We start from the raw sequence: 19,359 nt of genomic DNA on the forward strand, positions 1-19,359 counted from the left end.
CTGATTCCCATTCCTGATTTTGGCAATCCAAATGCAACAGTGTTTTTATGATAGAGCGTATGAGTGACTTTTTGTTTTGCATTCTCTGACCCGTGGAAATGTATAAAAAGGAAAATTACCTTGTGCTTTTTCCACAGAAGACATCAATTGGGCTCCACTTTTGCCTTGTTCCTATGATTAGGGCATGTTGAAGAATATTGACGTTGAGATTATGAGATTGGTTGATCCTAACTTTCTAATATACCTTTGTATTTCTTACATGGGTTCTAACTTCCAAGACATAAAAGTTACAAGTGGAAATGCTCCGGGCCTTTTTGCGCCAAATAGTCTTTAGCTGTTGCCGACTCAACTCGCTTACTCACGAGTCAAGTCAACTCAGACGATTTGCGAGTTGAGTCAACAATTTTTTGTAATGTGGTTTCATTTATTTATACGTTTGCAGCATCAGCATCAGCATAAGTGGCGGTGGGCAAGAAGAGCACAAAAACATGCGCGTCCAAATAAGAGACGCCCGTTTCATATATTTTCATAACATCCAGCAGTAGTGTGCCACGTGCTCAACAAAGATTAATAACTTTTTTTTATTATAAAACTACCATGGAAATGATATAGTCGCCCCCTTTTCTTTCCTGGGCCACCACCCCCTTCAGTGTAAATAGAGTAGTCTACACTAGAGGGGGTGGCCGTGGCAAGAAAAGTGGGCGATAATATCACTTCCCAAAAAACTCTCCATCTGGGACAATCCTAATTCCTAAAACAAGTGTGTGCTGGAATCAGTATAAGGTAAGGATGGGTGAGAGAGAAGAGTGATCCAAAATACTAGAGGCTGCCATTCAACTGGATAAAAAAAAAGAAAGAAAATTAAAAAAAAAGGAGAACCCTTTAATCCCCACCACTCCATCTAACTCTCTAACAAAGAAAACCCTCCATATTCAATCCAATTCTCTCCGTCCACAGATACCAAAATAACCCACCCACCCAGATTGAAATTCACGTAAGAGAGAGATAGAGATCGGAGAAGTAATATATATTCCGGCCACTTGTATGGTGTAAATGTGGCGGGGATTCTAGAAAATCCGTACGTTGAGATAATAGATTTCGTGTCCATGATCTCAAGTAGCATGGCTTCTCGTTCAATCAATAATATGTATAGTAGTCCTTTGCCAAGGTCGATAAAGGCTTCTTCTGGTTTTCCGCTAGTATCTTCGGTTTTGCAGCAATGGAGATTGTGCAGACGCTCAGTGGGGAAAGTTGTATGCGAAGCAGTAAAAGAGTCATCTACTGCCACCGGTAAAGCCCTTAATATACATCATTTTTTTTATATATATTTTCTTTGTGGAGATAATGCAATATAACTAAAATTGCTCTTTTATGTACGTTTTAGCATGAATGCTTTTAAGTTTAGGAATTGAGGATGGTTCTATCATTTTAGGGGTAATTTGGGGCCTTTTTCTATCTCTTTTTTTTTTTTTTTTTTTAAAGAAAAATTATGTTAGCTTTGGTAAGCAATTTTGATATTCTAATTAAAGATGAATGATGATATCATGCTTGTTGGGGCAATTTTAATATTCTAAATTAGAATTAAACTAGTTTTTTTTTTTTTTCCCTTTTCCTTACTAGTTGCGGAAACAAAGGAAGTTGCGACGACGATGACCACCGGGAGTGAAGCTCCGGCGAAGCCAAAACGGGCGGCGAAAGTACCCGCTAAACCTTTGCCTGAGCTGATGGAAGAAGATGTGATCCCTTCATTGAAAGCCATCCTTGAACGTCAACACGACCTCTCACAAATTCAACTCTCCTTTCAAGATAACACGGTTAGTTAGTTAGTAATTCATTATTAAACTTCAACAAATAAATAGGGGGCATATGTGCTTGGTGATTGGCACCGTTGATCTGTTAGATCATCACCACATAAGGATGCATCCCAATGGAGATCCCCAATATAGTCACGAGATTGAGGCTTGCAAAAATCAACGTTTTAAAGTTTAACCACATCCTCATCATGCTTCATCAAAATTATTTTTTCTAAGGTTCGCTAAACCCTCTTTTTTGAGGCAAAATTATTCCAATGTTTTAAATCTGGTTAAGTAATTGATGTGAACACTTCCTGAGAGATTTTATATGCTACCCGATCGGGCATGCTTTGATCAACTAACAGCTTACTTTTTGAGGAGCTGCTCTTGGAACAAATATCAAGGATGGTACCTTTTTCTTTGATCAAACAGCTGCCCCTTTTTCATCTTTTTAAGGGCCTGCTGTTGGATCAATTATCAAGGGCAGCTCTCCCTTACATGAGCATGCCTGATCCGGCTGAGTGTTCTCACTTTTACTTGTAGAGTTTAGACAACGATTTTCCCTGTAGATGGGCTGGGCCAGTTCGCCAAAAGCGTAGGCCCAGCCCATTTACAAGGTCCATTGTGTTCTTGTGGGCTTGGCCCTTTAAAGCCACTATTTTATAGTAGGCAGAAATGAGTCCGTGGGAATGATTTCTGGAGATGCATTCATTTGAATAAGTAATGACTCGTTACTGATTGGGCACACCTACATGCATGATACGCACCTTCATTCAGTCTCTATATGATCTCATATCCCAAAAACCTCATTAAACATACGACCCGGCCTTCTGATCAGTTGCTTGCAAACAGACATTTGAACAATAAAAAGAGTGAATGAAGGGCCCACATTCAAATATGCGGATCTGATGGTTAGGTTCGTTGAATTACTGTATTTTTAGATAGGCCCACGAGATGAACGGTCCAGATCATGGACCCGATCACAAGACATCATGGATAAATTGATCTGATTGTATACGGCCCAATACTTTTTGGAATGTAAGAATCCATTTTGAGTCCAGAAGTGATTATTGGATTCAATTAAATGCAATTTTGAGTTGAATGATCAATTTTGGACTCAGAATCTAAAATGAATGGGGCCTCAAAAACATTGGAAAGTGGATTATAATCTTTGCTTTCTTGTTGGTTACTTTAATAATTACAGTTGGAAGGGTCGTTTGTAAAGAAGGGCATCTCCTATTGTTTTTGGGCATTCTTCCCAGATGGAGTTGTCACAGGTACAAGTAGTTTAACTTGAATAAACACTGAATCCTAAAGACATTGAAGAATCCATGTTACATAGCTTCTCTCATTCTCTATCATATATATTCATATGTACAGGTTCAAAAGGATTTGCTGTATCTTCATACGGACAAGGGCCTAGTACTGTTGAGCCTTTTCTCATTGACGAAAAGAAAATCACATCAAGACATGTGGTATTTTGGGTTGAAAAGAGATTGGCAGCTCAGGGCATCCTTCCTGTGTGGGAAGAATAATCACAATCACAATCACAATCACAATCACAATCACATGAGGTTTATCATTCAATTAAATGGAAAATAAATTCAAATACTTATTTGTAGCTTATTCCATTTTTCTTATAACAATGTTGTAGATCACTTTTGAATTAAATGGAAATAAAATTATTGTAATATTCTCTTCAATGATGAGACAATCAAAAGCAATTAATTCGAATCAACGGTAGCAATTATACAGTCAGCGTGATTTTGGTGCTTTCGATGCTTCCACGATAAGGCCCAGCAGATCAACGCTCCGGATCTCATACCAGTGGCTACTCTCAACTAGTAAGGCCAAGAAAGAGGGAAAAATAAAATTGTATGAAACGGGGAGTGCCAGTTTGCTCTTGTTTAAGTAACTATCAACTGTCCATATCGTGGTGGATGCAACTATCCTAACTGTTCATCAAGAGCTGCAAATGGAGGATCAAAATATGCAAGTACAAAAAAATACGTGCAGATAGCCAATAATCCCACATCTATAATTGCCCCCCAAAAAAATTGTTGGTGTGCAACTTTAATGCTTTTTGACGTCAAATCACCTTATAAGGGAAGCGCATGCATAATGTGGGGGGGTTATCATCGCCTCATCGCCCTTAATAAATTGTGAACATATACTTCTTACCTGTTACTAGGGGTGCAACTCAGGTCGACATTTGGGAATTCGGGTTGAACTTAATTTACCTTAAAATCAGGTCGGGTTCGGATAGATTCCAATTCATTTTTTAGCAAAAGCTCAACCCAACCCGACCCGTGTTGCACCCCTACCTGTTACAAAGAAAAAGGCAGATGGGAACTGCAAGAAACAGCTGCAAAGTAATATATATATGAAATTGATATCAACTAAACTATAGAGAGCTGAATATATACTTTAATTTTTGGGCATGTACAATATATCTGTACTTTTACAGATAAACAAAGAAAATGTCATGGACAGAGCCATAATGATTAGGACTGTCTTATGAGGATGCATTTGCGCAGAAAGAATCAAACTAAAGCTTTCAATTCCAAAAACCCAACAGCAAAGAACAAAGCCCTGCAAAAAATATGTTATTTTGGGGCCAGGAAGAAAATTGAGAGGTTAGATATACCGTATCTTTTAAGGACTGATGTTGCAGTCACGTAGATATACTTGATCATAGTCGAGAAACCTTGACCAGTAGCTTCGATACTTTGGAATGCCTATCTCGAGCCACGGTTTCATGTTTCCGTTGTAGTGTAAGACAGCAGCCCGATCAATTTGTTTCTGGTTGACATTTGGATTGTACCCGAGACCCAGAACATGCCAAGATCGGTCTAGGGGGAATGTTTGATTCCAAAATGTCATCAGACCAGGCGGTAGGGTTCCCAACTTCCATAGCTGTCTGTACTCATTCTGCATATGAAATGGATATATACAGCTTTAACTACATCTTGAAAGATATAGCTTGGTGATAAAAAAAATACAATGATAAGAATAGATCTTCACTGATAAGAAAGTTTATAGCTAAATACACTGTGTGCAGATACTTGGATACCTGAATCCAAATCTCCGCTCCAAACTCGAAACAGGTAGTCAATCTTGTTTTCAAAAAATACAATGATAAGAATAGATCTTCACTGATAAGAAAGTTTATAGCTAAATACACTGAGTGCAGATACTTGGATACCTGAATCCAAATCTCCGCTCCAAACTCGAAACAGGTAGTCAATCTTGTTTTTGAGTTCAAATAAAAACAATGCTCTAGCAGTCTGATGCTTCAATTATTATACAAATGCTTGTTTTAATGGGGAACACATACACAGGTGGTAAACTTTCCATTGTTTGAGTAGGTCCACTTCAGCCCTGTGTGTTTTGTATTTTGATAATCGTTCGAGTCCAAAACTGATTATTAGACTCAAATTTGCATGTGATTTTCAGTCCAATAATCAATTTTGTACTCTAAATCGATTCCCATTATCTAAAACGAACAGGGCCTTAATGGTGTATAGATCATAGTTAAATGGTTTGTGATTCAGTTCATTCTTCACAGCCACGAGAATGTGCCCCAATTTATTTGTTGGAAATTATGGGAAAGTCTTCCATAAATTGAGAACTATGATACCATCAACCAACTGGGATATTGTCTTTTTTCTTTTTTTTTTGAAGAGGAACTGGGATATTGTCTTGATCAAGCACTTCGTGGTGATTAATCTTGGCTTCACAATGATTGTGGAATTACAGCAAAAAGAAGCTACAGCTCTATGTTTCCAAGCGAATGGGAACAGTAGGGACGCAAACTTCAGATTAGTACTTCAGTTTTAGATATGGTGTTTGAAGTTTCTTCTCTGCAATCAGATGAATCAGAGGCGTATAAATACTCACCTCAAACCGAAATACAAAGAAACCTAGCTAGCATCTATCCCACAGACCCTTAGACAAGACAGCATGCATCAAACATAAAAAAGAGGTATAGATAAACAACCATGTCTCTTACCAGTTTCTGCCATGAGTGGTAGACTTCTGTTATCTTTTTCTTCCTCCACTCCTCCAAATAAAAAATATTCATTCCGTATGCCCATCCACAGGCATGAGGATCAAAGTTTTTAGATATGAGAGGATTTGAAAAATTGAGATACCTATCGAACCGGTGGAAGCTTTCTCCACAGGTTTCAACTGCACCATTGACCTTCCCTTTCAGATTGAGTTTCCAAAGGCCAGTCAGATCCTTCTGCACAACTATATCATCGTCTAAGAAGAGCACTTTGTTGAGCTTTGGAAATATCTCTGGTAGGTAAAATCGGAGATGATTTAGAATAGAAAGATACTTGGGGTTTCGAAACTTCAAGTTTGAATCAGAATTTGAGCGATGTGTCCTGAAGTAATAATCGATCATTGAAGGAGTACCGAGCTGCTTGAGAACAGGACTATAACTTGAATTCAGCCATGTAAATTCTTCAATGTTCTGAACCTGGATAGTAGCTTTACCAGGTGGATTAGCTAGAAACCACATCCTCATTGCAGCATAGTTAAGCCTATCCGTGACTATGTGAAAAACATGCTTTGCAGGTTCCTGCCAAAAGAACAATGTATGATTAACTGCAATAATGAGAAATTAAAAAAATCAAATATTAATAAAGATCCTTTTTATTTGCAATTAACCAGCTTACCGTTGCATGAAACACAGTTGAGTTCACAACCACTGCTGCCGCCAATATGTTATCCGAGAACAGTGCATAATGATACAGATTGGGATCTTCAAGTTTCTCTTGGTTTGGAAATTGTTGTTGGCTGGATATCAATGAATAGTATTCAGTGGAAAGGCGCAAGGGAAGACAGTGAAGACCTTTCGGGAGAGTTTTTGCCGCAAGTTGGGTCAAGAACATAGTCTGCTTCATTTGCACTCGCAGCTGTTCTTCCGCTGAATGAAGGATAGCCCGAAGCTTCTTTATAACAGCAGAGCAATCATCTTGGATCTGCTTGCCCTTGGCCAAAGTTTGCTCCATTGCCTTCAGTTTTTCATAGGCACTGATTCAGAAAACATGATCTACAGCTTCAGCTAGACCAGAACAGTAAATATAAACTTTAAAAAAAAAAGGGAGGTATGCTCCAGAGTTCACTATAAGATTCCCACTATATTACATTGACACAAAAACCAAGTACATCAACAAATAGCTACCAATAAGTATAAAATTGATGACTTTACTTCTTTGGAAGTTCTGAATCCTTGTTCGCATCACCAAGTGCCCGCTGAACTTCCTTTGCTCGTGTCCGAAGCTCCTTTATGTATTGAGGGTTGTTTCGAATAGGTCCGAGACCAAGGTAAACTTTTGCCCTAATCAACTGATCTCTCAGATGACGGACTCGAGCATCTGGCATAACCATTTTATCACTCACTCTATTGGTGTTGGTCTTTCGAGGTTCTTCGGTGGAATTAACTTTGCCGGTTATTTGTGAAGATTGTAGAAGGGGTTTATTTTCCTGAAATTAAAAGATGAAAAAAAGGAAATTTAGGTCATCGAAGTGGAAAGTAAAACAAACAAATTTGGAAGTTAATGTAATACCATAAAAATTACAGAGATGATAACAAAATTTATTTGTAGCAATTTTTTACATCATTTGTTTATATTTTAATGAAGCTTTTGTTCACATAAAAGAAAAATCTATCAAATTTGGGCATGGAATGTTCTATGGTTCTAACCTTATGACTGAGTTCAGTGTCTCTATGCCCTCAAATGGGGAACCTTTTTTTTTTGAACGATGTCAGTTGATAATCTCTATTTCTCTAAATGGGGAACTATTTTCATCCCAAATCTATGACCGGGTCCATGTAATATACCGAAAAACCATAAATCATAAAACAAGAAAAGCTGACACCCATACATTAATTAAAGATTTAGCAGAAGCAGAAGCACGAAAGAAAGCTCTATATAGCAGAGCAAAAATAAGAAACATTTTTCAGACAAGTCAGGGTTTAAAGATGTGTAAGCAACATTACAGCAGCCAATAAATAAAAATACCAAGAAAATGAGTGGATCAAATAGTAAATTACTTGTTTCTCTTCACAAACTGAAAACTACCTGTTTCTCAGCAAGGATAGCTAGAATTTGTTCGATTTTCTTTTCCACCACACTTTTGTTTACTTGTTCGATTAGGATTTCGTTTCCGGATTGAGCTTCCTCATCTGCCGCCGACAATACTCTGGTTTTATGCTCTGTAGAATTCACAAATGGCAACTCTGTAAATAAAGAATCAAAACTAAGGATTTATGAAAATAATTTCAATTAGGACTAGTGTGACTGTGAGATTTCTTCAATTTCCAATGCCTCTGGTAACGTTACATGGATTAACCGTACGTACGGGGGTAGGGCAACTTCAAAGCTGAGAAATTCAAAAAATTTAACCTTCCATGATTTCACCAGTGGAATTATTTGCTGATCTGAACGACTTCAATTCGTCCAAGATGATCAAGGAAGAATCAGTAGAATCTTCCAAGTAAGCAATTCCGATGGGTTCTTTCAAAGTATTCGCCAATTCCTACAGAAATTCAGTGTGTGTCAGGATGTAGAAAATGTGGATGAATTCGGTAAAAAAAATTACCTGCGGAAGCACATTTAATTTCCTAATCTCTCGGCCAAAGGTCTGAAAAAATTCAAAGAAAAAGGATTAAATGCCAGCCGAAAATAAAGAGAGGAACTTCCGCGAGAAATCAGACAAAGCTTACTTAATTAAAAAAAAAAAAAAAAAAACTTACGAGAGTCGAAACATCCTCGAGGAACTCGCTTTTACCTGAACAAGAAAGCGGAGAAAGTAAAAAAAAAGTAGTTCAAAGATTTCTTTGCTCTTCTTCTCAGAAACTTACTGGTGGAAGAAATCGAGAATTTTCCAAGCTTATCCGTGTAAAGAAGAATCGGCGCTAAAAAGGTGAGAAAGAGCAAGAACAAAACCGGCTTTCTCGGCACCATCTCTTTTTTTTTTCCCGGTACGGTGTGTGTGTGTGTAATAGAGAGGGCAAAGAAAAGCAAAGCGGTGATTAAGGAAGGCGTAAAAAACTGCTTCGCGTAGAAATAGCGTTAGAGATGTATGTCCATCCTAATCCTGAAAACCTGCGACCAAAACTGTTTTGCCTTGTTTGTATGTAGGAGGAGGAGAAGTGATCTGGATTTTTGGGTGCTTTCTTGGTAAAATCTCCCAAGCTCCGGCGTTTTACTATTCTGCTTTTTTCTTCACCTCACTTCGAATGCCAGCTCGATTTAATTACGCCGTCATTTACGGCATTCCAGGATCCGATTCCTCGCCAACTCTCTTTGGATAACCCTACTTTTGTCATTCCAAAACGGCAATACAATGGGCCAAAAATTTAACCTCTCTCCCTCTTCTCACATGCAAAACCGAGCACCCAAATGGCTTTCCGCAGAATTGCCTACCAAATCCCCATGGGCTTTTTATTATTATTATTATTATGACATAGGGTATCCCCACTCCAATTTTTAGGGGAGCTATTCCCTACGGATGCGCACGGGCTCAAGCCGGAACGGACAGGTTCAACCCATTTTTTGCACGAGGTGGGTTGGAATTTCCTCGGGTTGGGTTGGGAAAATCCAACCGATTTAATTTCGGGTTGGGTTAGGGTTGAGGCCTTAATTGGCAACCCAACCCGAACTGATCTCCATCCTCTAATTTTATATTGATTTCCTTTGGGTTATTGTATTTTTCTGTGTGGCCCAAGGTGAACCCAAACCAACCCAACTCAACCTGATTTCTGGTTAGATGGGTTGGGTTAGAGATTTAGCTGCGGGTTGGGTTGGGTTTGGGTTGAGGGAATGCTATCTCGGTTTGGGTTGGGTTAGGGATGGCCTCAAGACCCATCCAACCCGACCGGAGTTGCACCCCTAGCGCGCAATCAACCGTAAACCACACACATTGGGCAAGCTGAGGGATTCGATCATTTTACACATATTTTCAAGTAACCTGGATGGTCGGATGGATTCAAAGTATCCGAATCTAAAGAGGTAGGACATACATAGAGATTGCAGTCCATTGGAGTGTCCAAGATGGGATATAGACAATTTCGGAATTGATATTGCCAGCGTATGAAAATGTCCTTCTATCCTAAATATGTGGGATATCAGGTTAAACCCGTCCGGTTTGAATTTGACCCGACCCAAGATAAACGGCTCTTGGTCTGATCCGGGACTGGTATGACTACAAAAGCAAACAAATTAGCCTTTCTTAGTAGCAAATGAGGCATTGTGAAATAAGGGCTTGTTTCTTTGATGTTCTCAATGGACTTTTGCCGGACGTAAACTGCTGGGCCTTGTGGGCTTATCTAGATATTGATTGGGCCTAAAATATCCAATTGGGCTTCCCAACAAGCTGAGAACTGCCTTAAATTTTTGACGTTTTGATCTCCTCGCCTATCAATTCATCGTCGACACACGGCTCCCGAGGAGTCACGAGTTACCGTTACGCCTATAAATGGTGTATTCGTGAGACCGTATGTCGATCATACGTAGACTCTTGTAGAATACAGAAGTGTCGGCGCTTTGGCATTGAGGATCGCACCCTGGAGCTGAGGAGTGACGGACAGCCGATGGGATTCTAGAAAAGACAGCCGATAACTCAACGGGAAAGTCGAATTCATTAGGATGTGGGACCCATTAATCGTATCATTAGGAAAATGAAATATTCCCTCCTTTTTTCTCTTCTACATGGTGCATCCCGCGGCTCGTCGGATACCGTGAATTTTTTTCATAATAAACTAGTGTCTCCGAGTGCTGAGAAAGGTGTCGGACTGGTGTAGTTAAAAATGAGAAAACTAATGTTTCGAAATTGTGAGAAGTAGCTAAAAATCAAGAAACAAAACACTCACTTCAAAATAGGATCCACTTTTTCATGATTTTTAGCCACTTCATGACATAGTTTCCTAATTTTTAGCCACTTCACCCATCCTACCCCTCTCACCCATCCTATTCCTCTTAGGAATTTTTAGTTCTAGGGATTTTGTTTTCTTGCTAAAATATCTCCTAGGAAAAGAAGAATCTAACGTTTAGGGACTGTTTGGATACGCGGATTTTAGAATCCAGATTTTTAGTTTGAAAACAGTGTAAAAGAGTGTTCATGATCAAGCTGTTGTATGCTATCCTGACACCATTTATTGGATTTTAAGCGAGAAAGACAGGCTTTAAAGATCTCTCCTGCATGCTGAGATTTCTAAAACCTGGAAATATGAGAGGATCTGCTATTCTCTTTCTAACGGAAAGAAGGGCGAGAAGTCAAAAACAACGGCTGGTCAGGTTCTTCCCTTGTCTCTTAGCTAGAATTTTGAAGAAATCCCGGATTCTAAAATCCGCGCATCCAAACGGACCCTTAGTGAACCACTTTAAAGTGGATATTAGAATTCCTGGATAGAACTTACGTCAAAAATTGAAGCTCTGTTTGGTTGCTTGTAGATGGCTGGGAGATTAGGAGAACAAGAAGTCAGAGAGAATTAGACAGGCATGGCAGATGGGGAGAAGATTAGGAGGAAGATTTGTGAGTAGTGTTTCATTGCGCAAGAAGATTAGCGGAAGATGTAGGGTGTCATTATCAAAATATAAGGGAGAAGAGAGAGAAAGGGAAGAGAGAGAAAGTGAAAACGAATAAGACAAGAATCTTCTCCTAATTCCCCACACAAATTTCACCATTTTGGTAAAAAAAGGGGAAAAGATTATGGGGGAACATCTCCGCCACGTAGGCACCACCTAGGATAAAAAGCAATAATGACGTCTAGAAGTTATCTAGTGGTCAAAAGTCTAAATGACAACCAAACATGCTTTGGGGAGATCTTTGGAAGATCTCAAGCATTTGAAACTCCTACAATCCCCTCAAAATGAGCAACCAAACAGAGCATACGGAATTTAGAAACCCTGGATAAACTAGTTTTTTAATTTTCTAAGAAACTTTAATTCTCATTTATCAGGATGGGGGTAGGGTGCGGGTGTTTTCTTTTTGTGTTCCTTCATCTCTTGGCTTTTTCGTATGGAATGAAGGAAGATCAAATGGCAGCAAATTCTTTCATAGCAATATTATCTCTCTAGGCTCTTTCCTTTTTTTCTCTTGCCACTGAACCTGCTCCTCCGACCATCGAATGTTTCTACTTCTTCCCGCTGAAATGAAAATTTCTTCTTCCACCCTTCTCTTCTCTAGTCTGCCCCTTCTCAGTTGTGGAGCGAGGAGCGTCGATTGTTGGAGAAAAAGGCAACAATCTCTAGAATAGATTGTTGAACATCCCGAATCAACTATCCAATCTCTGGAATAGTCTATTTGGTCACCATTGTTTGTATCCACCAAACTAGCGACATCTATGACCTCTGTAGTCATAAGAGCAACTTCACACACATCGTCTTGCTCCTCTATGATGGAGAGAAGAGAGCACCACTCCTCTTCACTATCAACTTTTTGGAGATCTTCAAATATTGTAGAATTACTTTCCTCGTTCTTCTTCTTTGGTGGATGACAATTTTTGGCAAAGTCGCCTGGTTTACCACAATTGTAGCACTTCCATCTTTATCCCTTGTCTCAAGTTTGTTTCTTAGAACTACGACCGCTTGAGGCTCCCCCTTTATCAGAATTTCCTTATCTTTGATCTGAAATGGTCTTTGACTTACCTTTCTGATTCTTGAAATTCTGAAACTTTCTTCCTCGCCCAGCGAAGAGAATCTCCTTGTTCTCCTTTATCGTAGTTCCAACCATCTGATTGGCTAGACTCTCTTGATTTGCCACGAGATTCTCCAATTCTACTGAGTTGGCTGAGTTGGCCATGCTTGGATTGCTGTGATGAAACCATTGTACTCGGGTTTCAATCATCGGATTATAATTCTTTGCATCTGTGTCTCTGATATGCTAGACTCAACTAGTCGAGTTGGGATATTTCATGACAAATCTTCTTCACCTTTATGAAATACTCGGGAATTGTCATATTCCCTTGAGATACGGAGCCTATCTTGTTCTCAAGCATCTGTAGTCTTGCGTCGTTTGTTTTTTAAAACAAAGTGGCAAAGACATCTTACGCTTCCTTCGACGTCTTGGCATCTCAAATATAATCTAGAAAATCCCTTTGAAAGTAGCCTTCAACATGAACATAGCTTTACCGAATTTGATCTTGCACTTCCTCATAACTTTCGAAGCTTCTGCATTGTTTATAATTTCCCATAAATCTTGCCCTTGGAGATATGACTTTGCAAGATTTCTAATATGAATAATTTGTTGTATTATTCATCTTCTCAATTCCGTTTACGGAATTAGCAAATTCCATCTCTCTGGTTGAGCTTCTGATGAGTGGAAAGCTTGAAGTTGGAACTCGGATCTTCAACTTCGATGTCTGATCCCTGAGCGCATACATATTCAATCTCGTCCCTGGAGGCTTGATCAACATTCGATCTACTATGTACACCAGTCCCTGACCGGTTGTCTGGTCTTCTTCCTTTGGCTTTCGTTCACTAGTCCAAGACTAGAGACTTCTTCGATGATTATTCACCGTCCTGACAGATGAATTCAACATCCGTACACCAGTCCCTGACCGGTGGCTCTGATACCACTTGTTGAAAATAAGGATCAAAGTTCACACAAAGTTCACGGCAAGAAGCAAAACTCACATAACAGAAAACAAAATTACCAAGGAGAGAGAGAGAGAGAGAGAGAGAGAGAGAGAGAGAGAGAGATTCACTTTCAATGTTATTTTCTAAAATATGAAGAAATTGTACACAATAATACTCAATTAGGGGTGCCTGTACACAATACTCACGTAGGGGTGCAACTCGGGTCGGGTTGGGCGGGTTGAGGCAGACCCGACCCGAGGAACCCATTTTTCGAACCCAGACCCGACCAGACCCGATTTCCGATGAGACCCGATTTCCAACCAATGAGGTTCAATCCAACCCGACCCAAGGAACACATTTTTCCAACCCGTCGCGACTTCAACCCGACCCAACCCGAGTTTTTAAGCTTTAAAAAATAAACAATAACAAAAATGTCGGGTTTCACTTGGGTCGGGTTGCCAAACCCTCAACCCGAACCCGACCCGGATTGGGAAAAGTCAACCTGAACCCGAACCTGACCTGAACTCAACCCAACACAACCCGACCTTTTTTCGGGTTGAACCCGACCGGAGTTGCACCCCTACACTCACGGCAATGCTTACGTTTTTTTTCTCCACAGACTGTCTCTTCTCTGCTTCTCTACTATATCTTCAGGTTTTGCACTGGTCCCTCATTTTATAGAGGAACACAAAACCAACAAGAAGTTACTAATAACTAAACACCTATCCTGATAAGGAATCAACTCATCTAACCTATCTCAAATCAAACAGGACTCAACTAAAACTAACCAATATTCAAGCTCCACTCGAATCCTACTCTAAACGATGACAACACGATCCACAGCTACAATTCCTAGTATAACTAAACTTCCTAGTTAATTAGGATTTGACTTCTCATGTGGGCCCACACAGGCCTGTGGAGCGCCGGCCCGTCCCCGCCGGCACAGTAGAGAGTCGGCGATGACTCTCAACATTTTTATTCTTAAAAAGTAAGAAGAGAGAGGCAAGGTTGTAATTAAACATAGGTTTTGGACATTTGAAAAGATCTTTTCGCACAATGAAGCATTTTCCAAAGTAGAAGCTTGTTCTATGGTTGTCCAGGAATCAGCCATTTGTGCTTCCAATCTATATTGCCCAACTGAATATATGTTTCCAATTCATATTGCCCAGCTGAGGGACACTTGAATAAGTAGGACTAAGATTGTTTTACAATCAAAATCAGTCTCAAAGTGTGCTTATATAGAGGACTTACATGATAACATAGTATCAAGTGATAACTGTGGAAAGAGATAAGAACAGAAGATGCTATTCTAATAAGATTACTAATTTGATCTGGTTGCCTAATCTATCTTGGTTGCCTCATCCAACTTGCTTAATTTATGACCAAGACGATCCAACACAATCCAAGAGTGAGATATCGAATATTCTAACAATCTAACATAACTTCCAACATTGTGCAATAGTGAGATCTCAAATATTCTAACAATCTAACATAACTTCCAACATTGTGAATCTTTTGTCCCCTGACGTGAATCATTGGGTAGTTTATGACCAATCAATGTTCAACAACAAAATATACAGATTAGTCTATGTCAGGATCGATCTAGGATCTGATTATTGGTGTGATCCTCGGACAGCAGGAGATCCAATGTAAGACCTGCAAAATAGACGGTCGATATCAATCAAAGGTGAGACCCCCACCATGCACACAAAGGCATTAAAAACTGTCCTATATATTAACCATTGGGTGCTCTGCACCTAGTCTTTAATGGTATTGACACCCAGCTTTTTCCATACTTTCAACCCATCTCTTTTATGAATTTAGAAGCTAGGATATGCCAGACTGTCGCAAAAAGGCATTTCACGGTTAGATGTTGCATGAGAGTACGTAGTAGGAAGACAAAATGTGCTGAAAAGGGTTAAGTGTGGCCTGCTCTCTCATGTGACCACCAGCCGAAAGCTCCCTAGCAAATCCCCCCATCTTTTCTTTTCTAATTGAGAATTGAAAACTTTTTGGAACTGTAATAACCTTTGACAGCTCTTTAAATAAGGGAAGACAAAATAAGTTGGTGCAAATATCAAAACACGGTTGTGCTGATATCACTCTCCTAATTTTAATGAACATAGAAGTTTTTAAACAGATGGTAGAAAAGACCACAAATCCCAGCCGCACAATCATGGAACCTTTCCAACTTATTTTTATATTGATCAATCGTTAGGATCATTTGATCAATTCTAATTATGGAATAGGGTCTGCCCACCTGATTGATCATAGATTCATCAATGAGAAATGCTGCCACACGTATGATCCTAAAACCAGTTTAGCCTTGGGAACCTCTTCTGATTAAACGAGATAAATGAATGGAAAGTTCAAGATTTCCTGAAATTTCTGTGGAAAGCAACTTACAATAACATGCAAAAGTTGTGAAATGTAGCACACAGTATCACCGATTGTTGGACAAATTAGATGTTGTCCAGTAGGGTCTGATATATGGCTTGATTGAATCCAGAAATTAGAAATGTAAATAAATCAGTACTTAGCTTTTGTAGAAAACGTTTCTGTAAAACAGATCGAGAAAAAGAAGGCTGAGTCGTGCCACTGGTCACTCTCCTTAAGAATCGTATCCGCCCCCTACCGGTGCAAACCGGGATCCGCGAACCGATGCTCTAAGATAAAACAGCCAAAGTTGGCTCCAGTCCACGTGCACTCGCTGACTGGTCCCACCCAGAATCACCGTAGAACTGTGCTCAGATCAGAACGGAGGAAAGGAAGAAGACAAGCAGAAACTTTGATGTTTTTTTTTTCTGTAAAAAACTATATTCTCCAATGGTGCTGTTCTCTTCTTTTTATAGATGAGAATAATTAATCACCATTAAAAGACAAAAAACGTTTCTCTTTTAATCACCATTAAAAGACAAAAAACGTTTCTTTCTTAATCACCATTAAAAGACAAAAAACTTTTCTCTTTTAATCACCATTAAAAGACAAAAAACGTTTCTCTTTTAATCACCATTAAAAGACAAAAACATTTCTCTCTTAATTACCATTAAAAGACATAAACGGTTTTGGTTTTGAAAACACACCACAAGCACACTCACCAAGGTCTTAGGTTCAAGTTCCCACATATGCAAAAGTCTTTTGCTTTAAAACAAGAGAGGGAAACATAATTTGAATCTTCCCTCTAAATTTTTTAAACAAAAAGAAAAAACATCTTTGACTTTTCAAATCTTTTTATTATTTTGTTTAAAAATTCTAACAATTCCCCACAAGATTCAAAATACAGTTGAAAATTGAAAACGGAAGTATCTGAGCACATTAGAAAATAGAGTGGATTCATACGGTGTCTTTTGGACTTCAACCGATATTTAGGATAAACAGATTACGTTACCGAGTACGGGTAGAGTTAGACTCCTTCAACCTTTCCTCGTGGGTGTAACTGACTAACCTGTTATCCACACTCTACATTCGATTCCTTGGTGATTCATTCACAGTTTTGGAACATTTTGGCCTTGTTCCCCTCTTGGTTCTCATGAATGTTCTAGAGAATTACTCGTTAAATTCTCATAGGAAGCGGCCTTACCTCCACATTCACTTAGGTCAGTCATCAAGTATGCACTGCAAGTAACATACCACCCAATACAGGTTATGATCTGATTAAGAGTCTATAACTCATCCCCTCTCATTTGCAGTGAACACTATCTTTCATCATTTTGCATCTAGGAGTAGGGGGTGATAGTGTTAACAAACCATCCGGTGACTTGTTAGTACCCATTGAACCAAATTCCAGGGATCTCCTTTCACATTGGTTGGGTGTCCATCACTAATGATTCATGCCACGAGCTTTAACCCCATTCCTTGCGATGTCTCATAAACCACCTTGTTTATATGTGGTTTTGTCAGAGGATCTGCCAGATTCCTCTCCGACCTTACAAAGTCGAGTGCTATTGTTCCCTCACTCAAGTATTGCTTTACCAAATTATGCCTCAGGCGTATATGCCTTCTTTTGCCATTATATGTCTTACTTTTGGCCTTGGCTAAAGCAGCTTGACTATCACAGTGTAAAGACACTGAGGGAACCGGCCTTGGCCATAAAGGCACATCTGCCATAAAATTCCTGAGCCATTCGGCTTCAGCTCCTGCTAGGGCTAAGGCTATAAATTCTGCTTCCATAGTGGAACTTGTACTACAAGTTTGTTTAACCGATTTCCAAGAAATCGCACCACCACCAAGGGTGAATACATATCCACTGGTAGACACTGAATCTCTTGAATCAGAGATCCAATTCGCATCACTATAGCCTTCTAAGACAGCAGAAAACCCCCTAAAATGGAGTCCAAAATTTATTGTACCTTTTAAGTACCTCAACAACCTAGTCAAAGCCCGCCAGTGTTCATGTCCTGGTCTATGTGTGTGTTGACTGAGTTTTCCAACTGCTAGTGCAATGTCAGGTCTAGTACAGTTCATTAAATATGACACTGAACCTATAATACTTGAGTATTCCTTTTGGGATACCAACTCACCTTTGTTTTTATTTAGGTGTACCTGACAATCTAAAGGTGTCTTTGCAGGTGAACTATCATATTGTCCAAATTTCCTTAGAATGCTCTCTACATAATGAGACTGAGACAATATTATTTCATTTTCTTTTCTGATGATCTTCATCCCTAAGATTACATCAGCTTCACCCATATCTTTGGTTTCAAAGTTTGACATTAAAAATCTCTTAGTAGATTTTACTATGTCCAAATTAGTACCAATAATTAGTATATCATCTACATATACACAAAGTATTACACCTTTATCCCCATTAAACTTACTATAAACACATTTGTCGGATTCATTTATCTTATACCCATTTGTAATTAAGACACTATCAAATTTATCATTCCACTGTTTTAGGTGCTTGTTTCAAACCATACAGTGACTTAATTAGTTTACAAACTTTGTTTTCATGACCAGACACAATGAATCCTTCAGGTTGTTTAATGTAAATTTCTTCTTCTAAATCTCCATTTAAGAAAGCTGTTTTTACATCCATTTGATGTATTACCAATTTATGAATAGAAGCTATAGCTAATAATATCCTAATGGTGGACAACCTAGCAACAGGAGAATAGTTATCAAAATAATCTATCTCATTTTTCTGTCTAAAGCCTTTAGCTACTAGTCTTGCTTTAAACTTGTCAATTGTCCCATCAGGTCTTAGCTTCTTTTTAAATATCCACTTGCTATCTAGTGCTTTTGTTCCAGGTGGAAGGTCCACTAGTTCCCAAGTGTGATTTTCTATTATGGAATCTAATTCACTTTTAATAGCTTCTTTCCAAAATACAGCATCTGGAGATGTTACAGCTTTAGAGTAAGTTACAGGATCTTTATCTATTAGATAGGTGAACATCCCATCTCCTAGATTTGTTTCTTTTCTTTGTCTTTTACTTCTTCTGAGTTCTTGAAACTCAGAATCCAATTCCTTTTCAGTATCAGGTTGACTTCTTGAATCATTACTAGGTTCTTTAGGAATTTCTTTCTTCATAGGGAAGTGATGTTCAAAGAACTCAACATCCCTAGATTCAATTATAGTGTTATATTCAAGGATATTTTCAACTGATTTCAAAACTAGAAATCTATAGGCTGTACTATTTTGAGCATATCCTATGAATACACAATCACATGTTTTAGGTCCTAGTTTTCTTTTCTTAGGTTCTGGTATTCCAACCTTAGCCAAACAACCCTAAACTTTCAAATGAGATAAACTAGGCATTTTGTTATGCCAGAGATCATATGGTATTTGACCATTTTTCTTTGGAGGTATCCTGTTATATATATAACAAGCTGAAAGAAGTGCTTCCCCCCACAAGTTCAAGGGTAAACCAGAACTTATCAACATAGCATTAAACATATCCTTTAATGTTCTGTTCATTCGTTCTGCTATACCATTTGATTCAGGTTGGTACGGGGCTGTGGTTTCATGGATA

At 38.9% G+C, this 19,359-nt stretch overlaps 2 protein-coding genes across 4 annotated transcripts; one reads left to right on the top strand and one right to left on the bottom strand.

Moving 5' to 3' along the window:
• Positions 1 to 860: 860 nt before the first annotated feature.
• On the top strand, positions 861 to 3,496 carry LOC143849465 (DUF2996 family protein). Its single transcript, XM_077358476.1, has 4 exons — positions 861 to 1,290; positions 1,621 to 1,814; positions 2,998 to 3,070; positions 3,174 to 3,496. The coding sequence occupies exons 1-4, from the start codon at positions 1,107 to 1,109 to the stop codon at positions 3,326 to 3,328; spliced, it is 606 nt and encodes a 201-aa protein (XP_077214591.1). The 5' UTR covers positions 861 to 1,106; the 3' UTR covers positions 3,329 to 3,496.
• Positions 3,497 to 4,175: 679 nt separating this feature from the next.
• On the bottom strand, positions 4,176 to 9,209 carry LOC143849464 (putative galacturonosyltransferase 4). Of its 3 annotated transcripts, XM_077358474.1 has the most exons (10): positions 8,671 to 9,208; positions 8,563 to 8,597; positions 8,409 to 8,450; positions 8,213 to 8,345; positions 7,889 to 8,022; positions 7,015 to 7,289; positions 6,479 to 6,836; positions 6,216 to 6,381; positions 5,806 to 6,095; positions 4,176 to 4,724 (listed from the first exon to the last, which is right to left on the bottom strand). In XM_077358474.1, exons 1-10 carry the CDS (start codon positions 8,771 to 8,773, stop codon positions 4,449 to 4,451), a joined length of 1,812 nt encoding a protein of 603 aa, XP_077214589.1. In that variant the 5' UTR covers positions 8,774 to 9,208; the 3' UTR covers positions 4,176 to 4,448. The 3 variants fall into 3 exon arrangements, with proteins under 3 accessions (XP_077214589.1, XP_077214588.1, XP_077214590.1); XM_077358473.1 differs by having other exon boundaries at positions 5,806 to 6,381; XM_077358475.1 differs by having other exon boundaries at positions 4,531 to 4,724; positions 5,948 to 6,381; positions 8,671 to 9,209.
• Between the last annotated feature and the right edge of the window lie 10,150 nt (positions 9,210 to 19,359).

This window comes from Tasmannia lanceolata, unplaced genomic scaffold, assembly GCF_043159265.1.
Source record: "Tasmannia lanceolata isolate RefF3 unplaced genomic scaffold, GAP_Taslan_0.1 ptg000018l, whole genome shotgun sequence".
Lineage (NCBI taxonomy): Eukaryota > Viridiplantae > Streptophyta > Magnoliopsida > Canellales > Winteraceae > Tasmannia > Tasmannia lanceolata.